Genomic DNA, 23,836 nt, shown 5'->3' with positions numbered 1-23,836 from the left:
TCCATGAAAGGCAAAACCCCCAGAGCTGAAAATGACAAAATGATGAGTAAATTGTAATAAAACTGTAATAGAGCACCTCCTAAGCACAGCGTGTGCTAAATTTTCCCGTAATACACTTCAACTTCTGCAGCTCCCACAGACACACACCAACTCCTTCTTCTGTTGAATGGTGCCATTACTTTTGTCCTAATAGCTAGCATTATTCCTTTTTCAGATTGATGGATTTGCTTTGGATTGTTTTCATTAAGGTCATTTTATTAAATTCGGGTGTGCGTACAGTTAAAAATAAAAACGCAGTTTACACTTCAATGTAATAATCAGTAATACAGTGAAGTATTGATATAATATATCAAAGTGCAGTCACTTTTTGTCCGTCACACAATTTGAAGCGGAGTGGACGAGTGAGTTTCCTCATCTACGCAGATTCACACAAACGTGAGCGTGTAGGAAACGGACCATTTACAAATAAATGGCTTCGTATCCAGTTTGCGCTCATTTGAACTTTTTTTATCGAGCTGAATATGAACGTATTTATTCAGGAATGAATCATACACACGTAATAATCGTATACTTCACCTGGATTATTGCACTTTTATATATTTCAATATAATGTCGAGTTTAAAATGCTGATTTATTCACATTAACAGCCCTTATCCAGAGCGACTTCAACAACACATCCTCACGCTCCTTCACCGGGTCAGGGACTAAGAGAACCATCAAGAACATTTCCCAGTCATTTTACATTATTGCTCTTAATGAAACCGTATGTAAAATAAAGAACGTGAGTCGGTCGGTCGGAGGGTGGGTTTTGGGTGAGGTGGGCGGGTGTGGTTGGTTGGATGGGGGGTGGTAGGTGGTTAGGTGGTAGGTAGGTAGGTGGGTAGGTTGGATGAACCTCCTGTCTAGCACGAAAGGCACACTCAATCCAAAATGTATTTACGCAGCAGCTGTCATTCATAGTACGAGCGATCATGTGGCAGCAGCACACGCTGCTTTTTTTAAATGTGTGTGAAAAAATGAGCCACATGCAGATTTGATCAGAACCACAGACCATACGGTCCGCTTTGGATATCGTCATGGTCCGGGTCAGAGCCCTGTGTAGTTCCCTGTCTTTTCCCCTCCCCGTGTTTCCAGTGCATCCTCTCTCTGTTGTTTCTGCTTGTGTGTGTGTTTGTGTGTGTAGTGTCAGATATAGTGTCCCACAATACATTTGAAATAAACTGAAATATATTCATGCAATCTGTTACTGTTTTTTTAAACACTGTTGATGTACATATAATAAAGCATGATACAGCAACACAGAAACAATTGCTAATATGTTCAGAAGTTCTAGTGTATTTATTTACACTAAATAAATATTTACACAACATTTCTATTGAACTACAAAGTTTCCTCGAAGGCAGTTGCTCGGCATTTTCGAGCGTTTATATTTCGAGTGCTTAATGGAAGCGTGGTGTAATGGTTTCACATTAAGGCATCACACCAGCTCAGTTACTTCACCCGGGTTTGTCACTTCTTGAAAATATTCATTAAAATTGTAGGCAAACAAAAGGCATCAAAAGAGGCACGAAACACGAGATACACAGTGATCTGGTTAAGACCGGATTAAACACAAGCTGCAGAATGCACAAAAATGAACACAACCTTTACACACAAGTGGAAAAAAGATCACTAAAGAGCGAAAATAACCCCAAAGAGCCGAGAAACACGATGAGAAAGGGCTGCAGGTTACCACGGGGACGCGGACTGTCTGGGGGCATTTCCCATCAAACACACCCCAATGAATATTTGTGGCACAGCAGATTAATGACTTCTTTTTCATTTGGATAAAGTCCTGCTTTTGTAATTAATGCCTTTTAACAAATAAATACAAGATTCAGATCTTTATTGTCAGATGTACTTGGTATAATGAAATTATTATTTTGTCCATTCCTCTCAAGACAGCAGGGTAAAAGGGCATAACAAACAATATAATACAAGACAAAACACAATAGAATTATACACAGTACACCTCAGTATGGGGCGCACGGTGGCTTAGTGGTTAGCACGTTCGCCTCACATCCCCAGGTTCGGGGAGTCAATCCCCACCGTGGCCCTGTGTGTGTGGAGTTTGCGTGTTCTCCCCGTGCTGCGGGGGTTTCCTCCGGGTACTCCGGTTTCCTCCCCCAGTCCAAAGACATGCATGGTAGTCTGATTGGCGTGTCTAAATTGTCCGTAGTGTATGAATGGGTGTGTGAGTGTGTATGTGAGTGTGCCCTGTGATGGATTGTCACCCTGCGGTGTACACCCAAGTGGGTGTACCCCGCCTTGTGCCCGATGCTCCCTGGGATAGGCTGTGAAGGAAGGATAAGCGGTATAGAAAATGGATGGATGGATGGACACCTCAGTATTTCACAATAATTTCAGAATATTTTGTAAGGTATTTTTCTAAATATATGATGTGAAAGTTTTAGAGCAGTGGGACTGCTTTGGAAGTATCCTTCTTGTAGAGCTCTAGTTACCTGGAGTATTTCTAAAACATAACACTTGTACTTTTACTCCATTACTTTTTCAGGAGGAAAAAACCCCCACATTTCAGCCCTATATTTTCATTTAGATCTTCAAAGTGCCTGCTGTTACAAATCTCAAAGGCCAGTACATTTGACTGTGTTTTTTCCCCAGTCGAGTTCCACACATTTTAATTTATTATTGATTCATACCAATAACGCCATCCTTACACACACGATTTAACTCGTCAGCTCAATAACACACTCTCACTGAGGTTAAAGTAGGTGTGTGTGAGAGCAGGAAAAGTCTCAGATGTGCACTGTGGGTCTATAGGAACAGGACTGAGAGTCACTGAGAACTGAAATGAAGCTCAGTCTGTCCTCCAGGGTTTGGGAATCAGAGACGACCTCAATCGTCCGCGCACCAAACTGACCTCGAACGCCATTTCCACCGAGATGCCTGAGGAGATAGCACTTCTGGAGCACCACAGTGTCATTACCAGGAACAGGACGTCCCTCCAAAATTCATAAAAGGACAAGATAAAACCTTAACAGGGAGGCTGCCAAGAGACCTACGGCAACATTAAAGGAGCTGTAGGAATATCTGACAGGTACTGATTACTCTGTGTATGTGACAATCTCTCGTATTCTTCACATCTCCGGGTTAAAAAACAAAAACAAACATCCAAGCTCAACCCAAAAACATGTCTCAAAATGTGTTATAAAGTACACCTAACCCACGGTGAAGCATGGTGGTGGCGGCATCATGCTTTAGGGCTGCTTTTCTTCAGCCAGAACTGGGGCTTTTATCAAGGTGGAGGGAATCATTAATAGCTACAAATACCAGTTAAAGGAATTTCACCTATCAGCATGACAATGATCCAAAGCATGCATCCAAATCAACAAAGGAATGGCTTAAGCAAAAGGTGGTCAAGGTTTTTGAACGGCCTAGCCAGAGCCCAGACCTGAATCCAGCTGAACCTCTGTGGCGTGACCTGGAGCGGGCAGAGTATTCGTTTTAATTTCACATCGAGGTTGGGGAAGAAGTCCTAACATGATTTATCTTTTTTCACACAAACACATTTTGTGATTCAGGACTCAATCTGCAGAGGTGAAATGTCAATTACGATTGTCATTATTCTAAGTAGCCACTTCCGAGCATTAAACCCATCACATTCTGCAGACATTGAAGTCTAGGGATTTTCCAAAGGAAAAAAGTACGAAAAACGAATAAAAATATGGTCAACGGCTATATCCAAACCAACCTAGCAACATCAGAAATACTTGGCATAATAGTGTGATTTTGGACGTCCCCAGAGCGTTGCAGATTATGCACACGTGTGTGTGTGTGTGTGTGTGTGTGTGGACTGATTAAAAACTCAACTAAAATCATAAAAGTGTTGATGGATTTTTATTTATTTATTTATTTAAATGACTTGTTTGTGTGCCAGCATTGCATCTCCGCGTGTTCCACTTGGAAGCAGCCAAATTGTAAATTTCCCCAGAGCTACAAGATTTAGCCATTAAAGTGTAATAAGAAAAAAGGACGTCCAATTCCCATCATGCCGAGTTGCAGATTGAAGGCAGAAGAGTTTCTAAGGGTCAGACACCTGGGAGTGTAATCCCCCCTGCGAGTGCTCGTCATTGATTAGAGCCTGGAGAAATACACAGCAGATTCGACACTCACATGGCAACAATCAGCAAAGCTATCAGAGAACGAGAGAAAGACTTATTGTCCTTTATCAGGAGTAAAGGGAAAGCTGTCCTAAAATCAATCAGATTACAGCACACCATGCTCCTCCACACTTCTCCACACTGACCTCTGTTCTTCAAGCAGATAGTCTGTCTGTGTGTACATGAAGAATTTCCCTGCTAGGCTTTAGCATGTACTTTGTATAGTGACTCTCTTAACCGGCCACACACTCGGGAACATTTCTACATCACCGCTCAGGCTGTATAAATGCGTACTAGGGAAGTAACCGAATACAAACACATTACTCTGAAAAAATAAATGAATAATATTGAAAACTTGCCAGAAAGATTTCACAGAACAGCTGCTCGAGTCCAAAACTATTCAGGCTGTAGCCTCCAGCTGATCAGAGCTCCATCCAGAGAGCAGAAAGGGTCAGGATCACTGCCATCTCCATAAATATCATGTGTTCGACAGAACATCTTGGTTTTTATAAAACTCAACCCGAAAGAAACTCACTCCCTCTGTGGTAATTTTATAAGATGTGAGAGTTCTATCACTGTGTGAAGATGTAAAAACAAACAAACAACAAACGATTACAGATGTCTCACTGATAAACGAACGCGATCCGAAGAGGGATTACGCGTGGTGCTTCAAATATGGATACGATTCCAGATATTATTGTGGATGGTACCACTTAAAAGCCATGAAGATGCTTTGAACTGCAATTGATACGAACAGTTTTGCGCCGATGAATTACGACTGCTATTGCTATTATAGCTTTAAGACTTCAACTGCCACAGTCTCCATCGACAAAACGGACTTTTCCCACACTTTTTACCACGTAGTACACACTTCTAGAAGGGATTTCTTTATAATCGCACTATCCGGTGTCACCCAGGTGAGGACGGGTTTCCTTCCGAGTCCGGTTCCTCTCGAGGTTTCTTCCTCAGATCGTCTTTGGAAGTTTTTCCTCGCAACCGTCGCCTCTGGCTCGCTCTTTAGGGATAACTTTATAAAAATGAAATGTATATAAAACATGAAAGTCATGAACATGGAGCTCAAACAAATTCAATTCTTACCCTCAATTCAAATCTCCCAAAATATGTTTAAGAAACGATTGAAATGCTCAGACACTACGTTAATATAAAATCTGATGCATCGACTGCATTCGCATATTTTCATATAAACGACTCGCTCATGAGCCGTGCCATTTGTAATTAAACATTCGTGATGTAATTCCGTTGTTTCTCAATACGCCTTGACGGTTGATGCAGTATGCAAACGTCTTAACGTCTAGCTTCCGTCAGTCTTTCTTTCCTTTCTTTTACCATAAACGATCATTTAAAATCATCGTATTTCTTTCCTGGAGTGATTCTGCCTTCAGAACGTCCATAGATAAATATAAAACCTTCACAGCTCTTCATTAGCGTCTATTAAAAAGCAACTTAACGCTCGCCTTCTGTACTTCCCAGCTGTCTTTCCCAGTGTCCCTACGACTTTAACCGGCGAAACGGCGAGCGCGTTCGGCAGACGCCGTCCCACGTCGAAAGCACAAATTCACACGATCCATCTGAAGTGTCTTTGAATCGTACAATATTAAATCTCATCAGACTTCACTATGCAAATGCATTCTTTTATCCCTCTGGTTTAGCAGGAGAAGCAGGTGGGTGTGTGTCGGGGGGACGGGACGGGACGGGACGGGGGTGTTTTTTTCAATTTGCACGTTCATCCGATCCGGATTTCTTGATGAGGGTGAAAACCTAACTCCCCTATGTGCTTTTGCAGAGAAATTTAACAGTCTCGAAAACATTCCGAGTGAACGATACAAGGTACAAGATGCGTAAAACAAAAAATATACAGCAGACGAGTGAGTGAAAAAAGTTTCAAAGTTCATACAAAATGGAGACGGAGATAAGGAGCTATTTTTTTCCCCCCTGCTGATCCGCGTTTCACTTTTAACCGTGTGGAATTATTCTTCGATTCACCCGTTTTATAGAATAATTGTAACATACACTATATGGCCAAAGTCAGGAAGTCCACAAACAAACCTTTGTTCTTATCGTGTAGACAAAAAAAAAAACCCAAAATAAAATAATACAGAAATGCAACCTTGTGCACTAAAGTGTGTCGATCTATTTTGGTTATGTCTTCCAATCGAACATGGGAAATTAGACTGTACTGTATTGTGAATGGAGTGGAAGTGAGTCAGATGGTGGGTTTTTTTTTTTTTTTTTTTTGCAGTGGATCTACAGTCCATAACCCTCTGAAGGTCTGAGATCAATGTGACATTTATAAACAGGACATTTCTTCTCTCTCATGTTCCCTGGTGCTTCTCTTCCGTTCCTAAAGCATCCAAGCGACTTTAGGTGGAACCTCACGTGAAGAGAGAAGAGCAGAGGAACCCATAGCGCTCTCTCTCACACACACACACTCCTTGTTAGCCATGTAATCACTTTTGGGCAACTTCCTGATGCTCTCGATCTCACGTTGCTGCTCTGCGTCATGATTTCCGTCCAGAGGGAGTGAAAGTAAAGCACTATATTTTGTTATAATCCTCTAACAAAGCTCTCGTCTATGTAAGAAAGAGGAGTGCGGGTGTATATGGGGTTTTACAGTATCCAGGATCCACCTGGCGGGACGGGGGATTTTACATTCGCGTCATTTTCTTCATATTCTAGGACGTCGTGTGGAGCAATTTTATCAATAAGAACGTGTGCATGTAAACATTTCTAGCACCTCCGTGTTAACTAAAACAGACGAACAGCGGTGTTTAGTGTAAAACCCTGTATATCTCAGTCCCTTCAGGATTTCACGACTGTGCGATCGCAAAATCAAGCACGCCCCACAAAATGCGGAGGAGATCGCAATGTCTCAAAATTACAGCAGATTTAGGCCGAGACGCGTCATGTGACGTCATCACAAAGAGTATTCAGCCAACATGGTATAGCCAACATGAGTACAGCTAAAAGGTCTCGTTTACCGACAAACATCACCGCCAAAGAGCGCGCAGAACATTTTCATGCATTTTTGAAAAAATATAAGCATTTTTGAGCGCAACAATCACAAAAAACCACTCCTGTATGAAATCCTGTACGGACTGATATATACAAGCACACACACACACTCCAGTTTCTACCACAATGGGCTTGAACGTGTCAGTGCAGAGTTGTTAATTATATCCTTATCATTAAAATTATTGTCAAAATGTTGGCACTTGTAGTCCTATTTAATTTTATTTCCTGTCAAACTTTTCAGACATTTTGTAGCCTTTTTTTTTTTTTTTTTAGCAGAATAACGACCGTTTAATTTCACATTAATAAACATTAACGATCCCAAAACATCCTCTAATTACCGTGAAAGAAAGCGAGGACCCATCTTTCAAGTTAGAAAATCGAGGCGAGGTGAGACGAGAGCGCCAAATAAAAGAATGTTAATGTGAGATGGGGGGGGGGGGCGGGGAGGGGGTGGGGGGCATTGCTATCAGATCGGTTCAAAACACCTACTCATGCGTCAATCATTTCAGATTCATTAGTCAGTTGGCTCATCTGTGTCTTTATTGGGGGGTTTAAAAAAGGAAAAAAAAAAGAAAAAAAAAAAGTCTCTTTTGGTGAATTTTTGAGTGAAAACTCTCGGCCGCGTTCTCCGATGTTAAAATGCGAGACTCCTACACGGAATGCATAAAAGGTTGTCAGGTCTGGGAACGTGGTTCAGTTCGAATACTGTCTCCTAGCGACAGGCATTAGTTCGCTGCACTTGTACAGTGAAGAGTCTTTCACGTCTCAGAAGTTAGAAAAGACGGCTGAAATTTAAACAAGAGGGGGAAAAGATACGATTACAATCCGTCATTTTGTCCGAGGTGCAAACCAGCGTCAATGATGATTTTATTTTTAATAACAGTATTTCCTGCACGCGCGCACACACACACACACACACACAAACACACACACATTCAAAAAGAAAGTAAAAAAAGTAGAGTGATGGAACAGCATGGATTCAGGTATGCAGTTTGAGCCTTTTATTCTCTCAGACAGATCATAAAAAGCAAAAAACAAAACAAAAAGAAAAACAAAAGAGCAGAAACATTATCAGCGTATACACACACACACACACACACGATGAACAGTTGTGCAATAGGAGCCTGGGTCCAGCCTGATGAGTGCAAAAACGTATTAACTTTTTTTTTTTTTGGCGTGTATGAGGTGCCAAAACTTTCGCTTCACTACCCAATTCAAACAAAGCGCAAAATCAATCTGAAGTTTTAGAGCAATTAAACGATTACAGTGTTTACAATGAAACAGCTTCCAGCTTCACACTAACGAAAATCTGACTCCGACGCCCACGCGAACTGCTGCTATTGAAATTGTGACAATCTTTTTTTATTTATTAATTTTTTGTTTTTTTCTTTTTTTTTAAAGCTGTGTTTCATTCCCCTGAGGCACTCATTTGGTTTTCTGCTGTCGGGCACATTATAACACACATCTCCTACACTGCTGCTGGTTCTCATACCTGTTACACTGTCCTCATTAAGAAAGGAGAGAGAGAGAGAGAGAGAAAGAGAGAGAGAGAGAGAGAGAGAGAGAGAGAGAGAGAAAGACAGAGTGGTTCCCATCTCTCCATACTGTTCCTCTGAGTCAGGTGTGTATCTGTATGGTGCTCTATGGTCTCTGCTCTTCTTGACAAACCCTCACTAAAGGTCACGCCACAAACATGGTTGCTTCTCCTACGTTCCTCAGAACTAGCCTCCAGTCCTCAACTTGTTCTGGAAAAGAAAAAGAGAGATTAAGAAATTGTTAAACTGGCCAATGGGACAAAAAGAAGTTGTTTGCATGTTAAGGGAGAAGTCCCAAACACTCTGCCCTCTTTGACCGTCAATGCAAATTTCATCCAGGGTACGACATGAGACAGGAAGTTCCTGATGACAGAGGGAAAAGAGGAGAAAAACACGGAAAGTCTTTAAAGCGATGGATTTCACCCGCTTCTCTTTCTCATATATAAATGAAACGCTGGTAGAAATTTGTCAAACAGTAGGGATTCCTAAGTCCAGTTCTCATTACACACCGATTGGATATCAAAGCTCTGGATGTTGGCCCGATGCTGACCTGACACTTCGTTAACGAGCCAAAACCTTCGCAAGCTTCTGCAGGGTGAGGTGAGACTGTAGGAGGCTTTAGGACAAATGATGTCCAAGGTTCACATCTAAGATCTGCCCTGTTCTAGTCATCACATGCAATCAGACTGGAAAATATTCATTAGCATCGTCAATACGCAAAAGTATAAAGCCAACCGATCCCTTTGCCTAAAAGTGTTACTTGTTTAAAAGAAAAAAAAAAAAAAAGGCATTTGTGGGGGAAATTTTCAGGCGGCGCAACAGAAAAGCGTCCAAGAGTGCAAAATTGGTCGTAAGAGCGATGGTATAATCTCTGCCCCCTGTCAATCACAGCAAAGCTAGCCAATCATGGACAACTGTGAGCTCATGTAGGTTGAAGATACATGAGGGCAGATAGCGCTTTCCTCCGAGTGTGTTACACGTGACACAGGTGTGACACAGCAAGGGCAGGAGTTCGAAGAGATGCGGTTGGCTGGCATCATGTCTCGGAGATAGCTTTCACCCGCCTGCATAGGTAACTGATTTACTTTGACATATAAAGTCACTGTTAAATTCGTCATTATGGTGATACTTGACGAGACTTCATACGCAGCACGATATTTGTTTTGCTGACGTTTTCTATTTGATATTAAACCCTGTCAGTCATGTGTTGTCTGTATAATAGCACGCTGAACGGCTAGAACGTCATTAGACAGTTGTTTAGACGGGTCTCGAGATGATGTGAGTAGCAAAAGTGGCACTTAGATGGAAGCATTTACAGCATACGTGCCAAGGGTGCCTGACTTTTACATTATGGACATACGGTTCAAAAGTTATGACCGTGAACATACTTCCAAGTAAGGCCCAAATCTGACCCAGTGGTGGCGCTTGGGTCAAGTGTTGGCAGCACTTGGGTCAAATTTGGTCAGAATGTTCCTTAGACCCTCCCCAATCGATGTGCCAAATTTCACGACTTTTTACCAAACGGTTCGATGGGTTGCCATAGACACCATAAGCCAGAAGAAAGGAAGAAAAAGAAGAAGGAGGAGGAGCCTATGCACCTTTGGTGCTTGGCCCCCTAATGACAACAACAAGTTGAAACTATTACTACTACTACTACTACTAATAATAATAATAATACTAAAGAACAGAACATCTAACATGGGAGGAGTGGTAAATAGTTTCACATCCAATATTTGTTACTGAAATCGTTACGATACCTGCGATTCTGTGACTTAAATCATTACAATATTAATAATCATACTGATATTTTCCTCAAAATCTACATATTTTGATAAAAGACATTTCACAAGAGGGAAGAAAATCTGACTCAAACAAGTGTTAATGCGAGATCCTAAACTCCTCCAGTACAGAAAAAAAAACAAACCCAACGAAGGTCAGTCTTATGACCAAAAAAAAAAAAAAAAATGGAGCTGGTGTTGATGATAAAGTTTTATCGAGTGCAGTCCTCAGAGGCTCCTCTCAGCGTGCTATCAGCAGCAGGGCCTCTGAAACGTCCGTATTACAGAGAGCCGGAGTGGATTGAGACGGTCGGAGCTAAATGTTATCAGTTCATTATTGATAAGCTGGAGAGTAATTACTCTCACAAAGCCACAGTGATGACGGCACGCTGGCTTTAACCCTGCCTGAGAAGCATGTGTATCGGGTTCACGTGATCAAATGGCGGTACAGGAGATTAGCACCAACAAGTTTAGGTATTTAGTCGCCGTTTACGCAGCTTTATTAAACGTAACGTGAACAGATAACTCGGCCGTGTTTCGGTAAGTTCATACAGAATTAAGGGTGGCCAATATAACGATAATGAAAAAATGATTTATCGTATTTCGTTTTGCAAATAATGGACCGGATTCGGAGTTTAAACGAGGTGATATGATGTGATAATTGTTCTTAAGAACTGCGGCAAGGTCAAATCTTTGAGACCCCTGGACGAGAAAAGCTGAAACATCAGTTATCCTTTAAGATATCTTTTGTACACTTTTCTGGCGACGAGCTTTAGGATCTCGAAAGCGGCTCTGCTGTGGATCTGTAAGATAATTCAGCATTAAGACTAGGCGATACGGTGATGCTTTGACACATTTTTCTTTCGTTTTTGATTGCAAACGACGTTCAAAAGATACGTCGATGTTTACAGGAGGAAAGTTCTCGGTGTTCTCAGAATTTCGCACGTGCTTCATTTCTAGATGGCTCGTCCTGATGATTGAAATTACCTGCAGGTATTTCATGCTTCCAGGGTTGCCAGATTTCCTCCTTTTTTTGGTGGAACGGTTGAGGCAAGATTCTAGACTTCTAAAATCAAGCACTTGCCTTTACGCCCCCCAAAAAAACTGGAATATGGCATAACGTAAAAAAATAAATAAATAAAAAAACCGGTTCGATTGCCGTGATACACAAACGAAAACTTGTCCATCCATACATTTTCCATACCGCTTATCCTACACAGGGTGCCAACCCATCGTAGGTCACAATCTCGCACACCACGGACAATACGGAAATAACAATCGGCCTATGACACGTATCTTTGGACTGAGGGACTAGGGAATCTCATGAGGCACAGGGATAACATGCAAGCTCCATAGGGCGGAAAAGGGACTCTGTCCTAGGCAAACGTGCTAGCCACTACCCCACCCTGTCCCATCATGACGGAGTCATGAGTAGTCCAAATCCTGATCAACACATTCATCGTGTCATAATTTAACAACACAGGCCACAAAAAAAAATTAAATAAATTGTTTTCCGCACCGACGTCATAAATTGTACACAATGTAGGCCTACAATTTAGTTTCCCATGAGATAATAAAAAAAAACAAAAAAACGTGTGCACAGTGTACTTACGTTAAAGGTCAGAATCATGGGTAATTGAAATTGAAGACGCCTCTGTTTGAGCGTCTAGTGCTACAGTCGAGTCTGAATACCGCAACGTTGATACCAAAAATAACTCACTATATGTGCTTACTTAAAGCACAAACACGTCAACTATCAAACACCAAAGCGTTTATTTATTTATTTATTTATTTATTTATTATTATACCCGAGTTTAAGTCATTAACGAGAAACAGAAGCGAAATAAATATCATCTTAACATCTGATCACATATTACAGGACAGAAAAAATAAAAAAGTGTCAGTGTATTATGATAAGCCCTACAGTAATACACAGTAATGTAACAGTATTGTGTAAATACTTTAGTTTAGTGTGCTTGGCTGTACCAAACTGTGAGCGCACACACACACACACACACTCCTTGAATATAATATTAAGTTTTCTCTACATTATTTCATGATCCTCTGATGCGAGTCATAAAAATCAGATTTCGCCGATAACCCGAGCAAACACGAATGCACTTTAGAGCATGCATCTGATAAAATAAAGTGTTACAAGACACCACGGTGAGTCCGGGTTTCAAATCTGCAAAATAATAATATCACGCACAAACGGCAGGGATGCTAAAAAGGTTACCTTGCATGTACACAGTAATGAATAAAACATGCGCATTTACATGATGCATTACTTAAACCCGGTGGAAATCGAGCAACGCTTTAAAATACTTTTATTTATTTATTTATTTTTTATACACAACGATAATACCCATGAGAAGGGAAAAGGGCAGAGTAGCCGGTGCTCTGACGCAAGCGTTACATTGTTCAAATCTAATAGAAAAGCTATCTGAATGTAAATCGAGCCGTGTTCTGGGAAACTCTCTGCGTGTGCTGAGGAACGCAGATGAGACGGTCGGAGTCCCGCTCCGGTCTGGGGTCCGGTCCTCGATAGCAGGCCGAGTGAGAGATAATGGGAGAGAGCAGAACACACCCGCCTCGTCTTATTTCATTTAACACACACTTAAGCAGGACTGAACGGCGTCCTCTGCGCGCCGGCGTTATGCGAACGGATGTTTAGTGACTGACAGCCTGCAATTTCAGGGGGAACTCGGAAGCGTCTGTAGTCGAGCGGAAAAGGAGAGGACGCTCCCGGCGCAGCGCCGGTGCTCACAAATGGAGGTGTGTGTCACTGAGGCACACGGAGTGTGTGTTTTATTACAGGGTTTCGCTGACATGAGTGGATCAGCTCTCGCTTGAGGGACAGAAACAGGAGTTCAATGAATCTCAATGCAGTGGAGGAGTGCACGAGTACTTGCGGATAACATATCAGCTCCATTTAAGTGACAACTGCTTATTCTGGATGTGGCACGTACACCTACAGCTCTCTCTAAAACAGGACCATCTCGGTCCACGTCAGCCGTGCAACTTATTATGATAAGTCAGCATGATTATTTTGAAAATCGATTAACCTGTCGATTATTTCTTCGACGAATCGATTAGTTGGATTTTTTTTTTTTTAAAAAAAGCTAATTTTTATTTCCTGTATGTTTATTTTTTTTCTTTCTGAAGGCTATGAAAAAGGTATTAAACGCATCCGCGTGTCCAATGCCATACACTGTGCAAAGGAATAAAAATAAATAAATAATCAACATCATAAAAAAAAAACAAAACAGATTGTCCACAAGCTTTAAAGCAGAAGTTACATCACTAGATAAAAAATGCTTAAAAAAAGAAAAAGAAAAAGCACAGACTAAGTGTTAACTGGTAAGAGGATGAACATTCTGCAGTAACACGCACATCCTGTAAACGCACGACAATTCTTACATTGATACACGATGACGTGTTATAACCCCGTTACCGCGCTCATAATAACACGATTACTTTCGCTCATAAACATCGCGTCAAACTACATATTTGATCGAAATGAATATTTTCGTCAGAGTTATTGCGCTTCCTTTCTATCGTGAGCCGTTTGATCGAGGCGAATGCGTGGACTCGAAGTGTAACGGAGACTCGCTCGCTGTCAGGACGATCCTTTATGTAAAATGGAAACACTGGTGTGAATTTATAACATTTACAGATGAGGATATAAAAGGTAAAAATGTCATTCCTGCGCTGAAGAAAACACGTCTGGAACACGTTAAACGAGCCACGTTCATACACTCACCAGTTTGTTCGAGGCGCTTAATATAAAACAACATTCTCCAGTTCTGGACGACCGGGATCGTGACCGGGATCGTGACCGGGATTTCCCGCAGCAGCTCGCTGTATGACCTCCGCTGTTTTTCAGACGTGTTCTATTCATAGAAATACGTTTTTCACCGTTAGGAAGTGATGTCACTGACGGGTGGGTGGGGTGGGGGATCCACGGTGACGTCACAGGACGTCACTTTCTCTTTAATATAAACCAACGCCCTTCTTCTCATCGACGTTCTCCCTCATCCTTTTCTTTCCTCCTCCGCCTGAGCAAAACTAGCTCCTTGGCAGAAATGCACTCTTAACAGTATTTAAAAACACAAAGGATTGGGAACACACTCTCACACACTCACCTGTTTAGCGCTGTTGACACACTGCAGGTAGAGAGAGGCGATATTGGAGCAGAGGAGTGTTTTCCCAGCGTTCTCTCTGTAGCACTTCAGGATCTGACCTTGCAGGTCGGCACACACGGGGCTAATCTCATACCGCCTGCGAGAAAGAGCAAGACACCGTCAGCGCCGTCGTCCATCAGGGTTACATTTCTCATGCGGTATCAAAAGCGCGACAGTGACGGAGGACTTTAAAACGACGTTCTCTGTGCATTTTCACTCCTAAACGTATGATCGATGGTTAATCGATGCGCGGGGCCGATCAGTGGAGATCAGGTGCGGGGGATAATTGACTGCTCTCAGATGCAGAACTAAAGCGTAACGACACCGAGTGGGAGTTGTGAGAGGTGTGGGAGGACCGAACGACAGAGATGGATTTCAGTACCCATTAACACTGTGCACACATATGGATTTAATGAACTGACACACACTCCGACACTGCATGAGCGGATGCGACTTCGATGTAAAATAGATTCTAAAAGAAGACTAAAGCAGGCTATTTTAAAGCGGCTATGAGTGAATATGAATAGTGTGTAGTTTTATTCAACGATATAGAACAATAATACTGCAATATACGCTATACAGCTATATTTACTGCTGCTTATTGCACAACAGAGAACACTTTTTATTCTGTAAAGCTGCCAAAAAACAGCCGGCGGGCCCCGATTTTCTTCCCTAACAAGTGTATCTAAATAATAAGATAAAATACATCACTATAATTTTTCTTTTATAAATATAAGACCTAAAATACTAATTCCACCATATTAAACTTCTCTCTACGTACAAATATATATCTATTAAACACACAGCGAGACCAAATCCCAAATATTCCCCACGTACCCTATTCCCTGCTGTACATACGGCACTATATAACCAACAGAACTACATTTAAGATTCGGTCACTGGTAATAAAAATGAAGCAGGAAGTCCTTTTTGCCTCCACAGAAAGCTACATTTTCAATTCAAGTTTCTATACGTAGTTTTAAAGTTCTAAAGTACAATTAGTTTTGAACTTCATTTAAAAATTCCAGTTGGGATGGAGATAACACACCTAAACACGGTCTCCACTTTTAAGTACCGGGTTCATCCTCAGGGAATGTGATTCCTTGTTCCGTGATACCACTGCCACACGAGTAAGACATTTTAACCCAAAGGTGTGCGGAGACTTGGAGCCAGGAATTTCACGTCACTGCATATCTGCCACACAAAAGTTCTGTACAGGTGGATCTGTAAATCGGTTTGAGCGATTCGGAAAAAGAATCGATTCGAAAGAACGATCCGTTTCACAAATTGGGTACCAGCACTCAACTCTGTGGTTCAACTTTAAAGACTTTTAGTTATGGATCAACTCACCTGATTCATGAGAACGAATCATTTCGAAAGAATGATTCGGTGACAAATCGCACAATACCGTCGTGGCTCTACTTTAAGACGCAGACACACAGACAAGAGTAGAAGAGTTCATTCTGGACGTATAAACCAATTGAACTGATTCATTAAAAGGAATCATTTCAAAAGAATGATTCAATATTGAATCAAATAGCAGCTATGTAGCTCTAACTTTAAGACTATGACACACACAAACACACAGATAGATAGATAGATAGATAGACAGAGAGGAGAGAGTGTAGAAGAGTTCATTTTGGATGTATAAACCAACTGAACTGATTCATTAAAAGGAATCATTTCAAAAGAATGATTCAATATTGAATCAAATAGCACCTATGTAGCTCTACTTTAAGACAACACACAAACACACACAAAGAGAGAGAGAGACAGAGAGAGAGAGAGAAGAGAGTTTATTTTGGACGTGTAAACCAACTTAACTGATTCATTAAAAAGAATCATTTCAAAAGAATGATTCAATATTAAATCCTATAGCAGCTATGTAGCTCTACTTTAAGTCTATGACTGACACACACACACACACACACACACACACACACACACACACACACACAAGTGAAGATTGTGGAAGAGTTCACTCTAGGCTTGTAAACCAATTCAATTTGCAGGAATAAAAGAATAATTTCAAACTGTCTAAATAGTAAATACAATTTCTTTGGACAAACTACAATACACATCAGGAAAAGCTTTTTCCTTCCCATCAAGCCCAAATCACACCGAGTCGTCTAGAAAAACACACAACTCCCTGCTGCACCGGGGGAAACAAACACACACAACCCCTTCATTTAACCACCATGACCTTTAGGGGAGGTAAAGATTAATAGGAGGCGTTATCTTCCTCTGTTCAGCTCCGCTGTATTGGTTTTTGGGCTCAGACATCAGCATAAGGCTCCTTGCTCTGACAGAGCATCATTAATACGACACACATTGGCGAGGAGGTCTAAAGGGAAATGAACGGAGGACGGCTGTCAAGTCTGTGAAGCTGTATCTGATCTCTCGGTCTGATCTCTCTCTGTCTAAAAGAAGAGATTCACCCTCTCATTCTTCCCGTCCATTCTGTAGTCTCCTCACAAACCGCACAGCTCCTGTCAGTCATACGTGCTCCTGCTTTTAATGAAAACGCGCTCTTGGGGAAAACTTGAATAGGAAACTATTACAATACAAAACAAGTTAAAAAAAAAACAAACAAACAGGAAAAAAGCAAGATGCACAGAAAACATCAATAGATGCAACGACGTTCACCTTTTTACCACCATCAAAACATTCATGTACACTCGTATATTCCATATAACACGACAGGACATATGATATATATATATATATATATAACATAACGTGGTTTTATTCCACTTATACATTAAGCAACACTCCTATTCTGACATATAAAAGACAGGTCAAGACAGTCTTTTTATCATCCAGGATCCATAATGCATGAGTAACGAAGATATCTATAATCCTCTCTCTCTGACACACACATACACACAGTATATTAATATGAATATCTCTCTAAGGATGGAGAAAAAGCCATACAGGACATAGATCATAAAGGCAGAAAGGTAGAGAGTCAGATATGACACAGCACTGAAAGAGGCAATGATATGAGATGCTTTATCAGAGAGAAAAGAAGTGAGAGAGAGAGAGAGAAATGGGACACACACACACACACACACAATCTAAAAGAAGCTCAAGATTCATTCAGAGAAGGGTATTGAAATAAAGAAAAGGGAGTGTGCAGTGTGTATGAGCAGGGAATGATTTTATAGATTTTATAGTTGGTTTGGTACGAGCAGTTCTTCATTTTCACATTTCACTCATTTTTTTTTTTTTTAATTTAAACACATTTTGGGGCTTTCAACCTGGTGTGCTCCTAATAATCCCAAACTGATGCCTCCTCTATCCTACACCCTCCAAAAATGGACCCAAGTCCACCGGCTTTAAGGACACATCAACTTTTTATTCATTTATTGATTGATTTAAAAATACGCTCTGAGAAAATAAAGACGTTTGGAGACGTTTGGTGCTTCCTTCTGAGAAGATTTTTATGACTTAAGCCTACGGTAGACTGTAATCCAATCCAATCCAATCCAATCGACCTGAGACAAATCCAAATGATATTGTGTAAACATCCGGCTATAAACCGGATGATTTAAATGTCCGATAAGTCAGACTGATTTTTTTTTTGCATGGCTACCATAGTGACAGCAACCAGCGCCAATGTAGATATTAAAAAAGTTCGACCACAAATAAAATGTTTCAACATGCCTTTATGTAGTATTTTAGATAAATGAAGTCAATATTTACATATACGGCAGTTAAGCGTTCAGATGATCAGAGTTTCGTGCTTTACTCACCGCTAAGTTTGGTGCAACGAAAGATACGAATTATATGCGTTTTTACCGCAAGGTTGATTCATTACCAAGAAAAGTCTGAGAGAATGCATCATTTAGAAGGCTAGCCCAGTGTGCATTTATCTAAAGAAAACAAAACTGACTTCAGTCATCGACTGGAGAAGATGGAAGAAAACACCACTCAGGCAATGACCGTGTCGTCATATCCAGTAACGAATGAATGAATGAATGAATGAACAGCGTTCCCGTTTTCACTTTGAGCATCGTTTAGGTACTGAAACGCATGAGTGACAGCAAATCTACATCATCTGTGAACGGTATAATCCAGACTAAGGTAAACAGTTGTTCACCATCTCACCGGAACGCTACTACTTACGCTTCCCCATTCATAAAGTGTGAAAGAGGTCCACTGGTTGCGCCTTTTAAAAAGGCTAGCATACACAGCGTCACTCAGTACGTTTACACGGACAACAATAATCCGATATTAACCCCATTAAGATGAAACTCTGATTAAGAATCTAGCATGTAAACAGCGATTATTGATGACCTTAATCCGATTAAAGTCACACTCGAAGTAAACACAAATGGAATTAAGACGTGTGGAGTATTCCTGTTTTAGTCGCATTATCGACGTGCGTTACAGACATGTACACACCTTAATCACCATATTAACGTCGTGTGGGAGTTTTCACCGCATTTTGCGACAGGACACGATCACACATGGCAGCGCTCAACCGTTTGACGCCAAACAAGAGAGCACGGCTGCGTCCCAAACCGCGTACTTACCTACTATATAGTAGGAGAAATACATGCATCTCAGCTACTATATAGTAGGCAAGAACACGGTTTGGGACGCAGCCCACGGCTTCAAGCAGTCGTCTATTTACACGTACAGCGCGACAAATAATTAACCGCACTTGAAGCTTTCATATAATTAAAAATAAAAACACCCAAAACTGTACACGGTTCCATAACGAAGACCAACTGTATGTCGATACGTGAAATTCTGGAGGGACGTCGGACGGCGTGGCGCGGTGACGTAATGATGCGTGTCGTTAATCGAACTCTGTTCTATAACATGTAAAACGGGAACATGAAAGGAATATTCTAAAAGCGACTCATGCAAACACTTTAATCACAATATTATACGTCTTATTCAGAATAAGGTCAATAAATAGATTACTGCTGTCCATGTAAACGTAGTCAATGCTGAATCTGAGTGAAAACTTGATGTGTCGAATCCAAGCCCATAGCGGCGCTGCCTGTAGGCAAAGAACTACCGCTCTAACTACTGAAAAACAACATCTTCACTGTTGGCTTTGCAGCGGATCATCTGTAGGCGGCTTTACCCAGAGCGACTTACTGAACTGCTTTTTACTCTCCACTGAAAAAACATGCTCTTGATAGTATGAATAGGCCAAACTCCGAGAAGCCTGGTTGTGTATTCTTCTCCGTCTTTTCCGCTTTCCCAGACAAACTGTAAACGGCTGGCACGTGGTGTAACAGAAAGCATCCGCCCTATCGTCTAGAGATCACAGGTTCGTATCACGACGATGCCGTAGACATCAGAGGCTGGGTAACAACAGGGCTAAATTGGTCATGCTCTCAGGTTCGGACGGAGGGATGGCTGGAATACTCTCTCTCCCCTGTCGATCAGAGCAACACTAACCAATCACAAGCATCTGTCCCAGCTCATGCCTGCATAAGAGGGTAGATAGCACTTTCCTCCGAGTATGTTACACTGCATAAACAGCAGTTCGGGAAAAAAACACCCCAAAAATACATGTCCGCTTCGCCCGCCTTATAATTAACTAACGGGTGGGAATTACCAAAACATCCAGTTAAATAAATAAATAAATAAACAAACAAATGCTACGTACTGTACGGCTCAACTGTAGATCTCTGTTTAGCTTAAATGAAGATCAGATCAGAAAGATAAACTGCTGCTTTTTGGGTTGAGAGTTAATGATGATGGACAAATAGGAGACCTGAGGCTGTTACAGAGTAGAAAGATGAACTGAGAATACAATAGAGCGCGCCGGTGTACAGTATGTCCACTTCGGCTTAGAGAAGCTCTTGAAATAACATATGGCATGTCCAGTGCAACAACATGGACTAATGGAACAAAAGAAAAAAAAAAAAAACAAACACCAGTGTACTCAGCTTATTAAATACCAACACACATTTCTCAAAAGGCTCTGGGCCGCTTGCCTTCACACTCATCTGTGTGTGTGTGTGTGTTTTGTCCTGTGTCCAGAGCACGGGTGGCCTTAAATGAACCGTCATCAATCTCTTCCCAGACACGCGCCGATTTGTCATTGTTTACAACCACTTACGCACTAATAAGGTTAAGAGGTGACGCTTGCACTTGAGGAAAAATATCTGGAGTGGGACAAGCTGCGTGACTTAGAGAGACAAATAAAAACAAATGAAGCAGTTAAAAAGAAAAATGACAAGGTCTCATTTTCATCGTTCGTTTTTTTTTTTTCTTTTCTTAAATAGGATCCATCAGTTCCACTAGAGCAGAAAGAGAGTGCGACCGCATGCCTGACCTCTACCATTCCACTGCCAAGAAAGATGAACGGAGATGGAGACAAAAAATGACTGAGAGGGGGAGAAAAAAAAAAAAAATACGGACGGCTGAATGAATCTGGGAAGGGGAGAGATAAAAAGAAAAATAAATACAGTCAGAAATGAAATGAAAACAAAGAGAGAGAGAGAGAGAGAGAGCGAGAGAGGAGATTGACGTTTAGAGGCAGGGGGAAAAAAAAATAAAAGAGAACGAGAGAGAGATAAGAGAGCGATATATATTGCCAATCTCGCCTCGTCAAAAAAATCATCAATAAAAATCTAACGGGAAGATACAGTGCAGTTATAGCTGGAGTCAGGGGAGCGGTTTAAAGACAAGTTTCATAACCTGTAGTGTGTGTGTGTGTGTGTGTGTGTGTGTGTGTATCTATATTCATTACTAGTCAATATCATTACAGGTTACAGGACAATAATGTACTATAGCAAAACGTATAAAATAAATGATTTTTATAATACTAACGTATTATATTCCATCATTTACAGATGCATCACTGCATTTCAGAACAAACCTTTAATCCTATACCTCATGGGCGTGGTCTCCTCCAGGATGACTCCGCCCATATCCTAGGCTCACGGAATCTTTTGATGAGGATGAAAACGATATTAACGTATGCCATTTCCTCGAGTAAACGTTCACTGATGCGCAAGAAGGCGACACGATACGTTAAGAGCCGGGGGGGTGTAAACTTTTGAACAGGATGATCAGTGTAAATTATAAGTTATTTTGTTTAAAAGATCTCTTTTTTCTTCCATTCAGTACAGCCCTTCAGAAGCTACATGAGATATTTACATGTTTCCCAGAAGACAAAATAATAACCATTTACACCGATCATCCTGTTCAAAAGTTTACACCCCCCTGGCTCTTAATGCATCATGTTGCCTTCGTGAGCATCGGTGAACGTTTGCACCTTTTCTAACAGTCGTGTACGAGTCCCTCGGTCGTCCTCAGTGTGAAAAGATAGAGCTCAACATCATATAGGTCAAATACATGCTACTAACAATAAAAATGAACCAAAATCAACCTGACCAATCACAAGCAAGAATTTAATATCGCTGACGTTTAATCATGTTTAATTATGTAAATAATGCTACAATTTTGACAATGGCAAAATTCTGGGATTTCAGTACTGGTGAATTGTGAAAGCAGCAAGGTTGATCGATTTTGCGGGGTGGGGCTAAAGTAAAGGTACGAGGGGAATGTTAGAAGGGGACCTGAGGTCAAGAGTCAGCAGTGACCTGAGATATACGTTTACGGTTTAATCATGATCACCTGAAATAACTCCATTAACACATCATGCGTTTGTGTGATAATTGTGACAAGCGTAACCTGTGTGTGTGTGTGTGTGTGTGTGTGTGGATAAGTAAAAAGTCCAACTACACAGTCAATCTATTGCGCTCGACTATATTTCTTACTAATAGCTCTAACTGCGTCCTTTCAGTGTAGGTCAAGCTGTGCTTTGGTAAGTGCTCATACAACATGATGATTTTTTTTTTTTTTTTTTAAAGGTTATAGCTGCTGAAGAGTAAAACGTCTTCCCCACTGTGTATTACAGCACTTTAGTAAAGATGATGTGAAGATGTGAGCTCTCACTTTGCTGCACTGAGCGTTTGATGGATCATGAATAAGAAACAAAATGTGAGGCTCGGGCCAAGATCGGCGTGATCACATGCCACGGGTTTGAATATTCAGCTGAACATTAGCGCCGTCTCTGTCTCACGGTCTCTGTTTTTGATGTGTGTGTGTGTGTGTGTGTGTGTGTGTGAGAGAGCGAGAGTGAGAGAGTGTGTGTGGGGGGGGGTAGTTTAAACGATATCTACTTTTTAAATATGGATGTTATGGATGTTAAACATGGATTTTATATTCGGCTGAATATCAAATGATGCGCACTACAAGTAGTGCACTACGTAGGGTGTACTAGGGAATTAGGTTGTACCCGAGATACAGCACAATAAATCCAGATCTAATATTGTTTTTAAAATGAATGTAGCATGATATTATCCGACTGAATGTTGATACCCGTGTAAAGACATTATTTGTACACCGCATGTCAAATCGAATTAATGAGCCCGTCTATACACCGTAAGGAAGTGTGAGCATGGGAATGTCACTGCCGTGCTTCTACTATTACTCCCCCCCACCTTAAAAACACATTAATACTGTATAGGAATCATTATAGCCATAGCCAGGGGGTATAACCACATAAAGGCTGTGGTCATGTGCAGTTTTCCCATTTGCAGAATGAGAAAAAACATGCTAGATGTCCGGATTAAATTTCTTATTAAAATTCAACTGTGAGCCAATAGAAGTCTATAGAGACGCAAGTCAACCACGATAAAATCAACTTTAACTCGCTTTACATACATTACTTTCACACAGTTTGCTTTTGCTACAAACTGTTTTTTTTTTTTTTTTTAGTTGATTTGAATTCCTGAGAACTGCAAACAAAGTAGTAAATGTCCGTTTGAACAGATATGATCGTAACCAAAGACAACTGAGCAATCCCGCCGACTCCCGAAGGACGTCTGACTAATTCCGCCCGCACGCAAAGGAATTCTGACCAATCCCGTCCACTTCCGAAGAAACTCTGACCAATCCCGCTCATGCCCTAAGAAATTCAGACCAATCCCCCTGATCCCAAAGGAATTCTGACCAATCTCACCAGCTCGTGAACAAATTCCGTCCAATCCTGCCCTTGCCTAAAAATTCTGCTCAATCCCGCCTTCTCCGGAAGAGATTCTGACCAGTCTCGCCTACTCCCACAGAAGGTATGATCAATCCCAGCCTTCATCAAAGAAATTTCGAGC

At 41.2% G+C, this 23,836-nt stretch overlaps 1 protein-coding gene across 2 annotated transcripts in view; it reads right to left on the bottom strand.

Moving 5' to 3' along the window:
* Window positions 1-8,179: 8,179 nt before the first annotated feature.
* The window catches only part of chchd3a (coiled-coil-helix-coiled-coil-helix domain containing 3a), an 89,703-nt gene continuing 74,046 nt past the window's right edge, over window positions 8,180-23,836 (bottom strand). For both annotated transcript variants that reach the window (XM_053649803.1, XM_053649804.1), the window contains 2 exons: window positions 14,652-14,787; window positions 8,180-8,938 (listed from right to left, as the gene is read on the bottom strand). In XM_053649803.1, the coding sequence (XP_053505778.1) occupies window positions 8,915-8,938; window positions 14,652-14,787 (160 nt within the window). In that variant the 3' untranslated portion in view covers window positions 8,180-8,914. The remainder of the gene's footprint in view (window positions 8,939-14,651; window positions 14,788-23,836) is intronic.

This window comes from Ictalurus furcatus, chromosome 19, assembly GCF_023375685.1.
Source record: "Ictalurus furcatus strain D&B chromosome 19, Billie_1.0, whole genome shotgun sequence".
Lineage (NCBI taxonomy): Eukaryota > Metazoa > Chordata > Actinopteri > Siluriformes > Ictaluridae > Ictalurus > Ictalurus furcatus.
The sequence above is the reverse complement of the archived record's forward strand: the minus strand, read 5'-3'. Positions and strand labels throughout refer to the sequence as shown.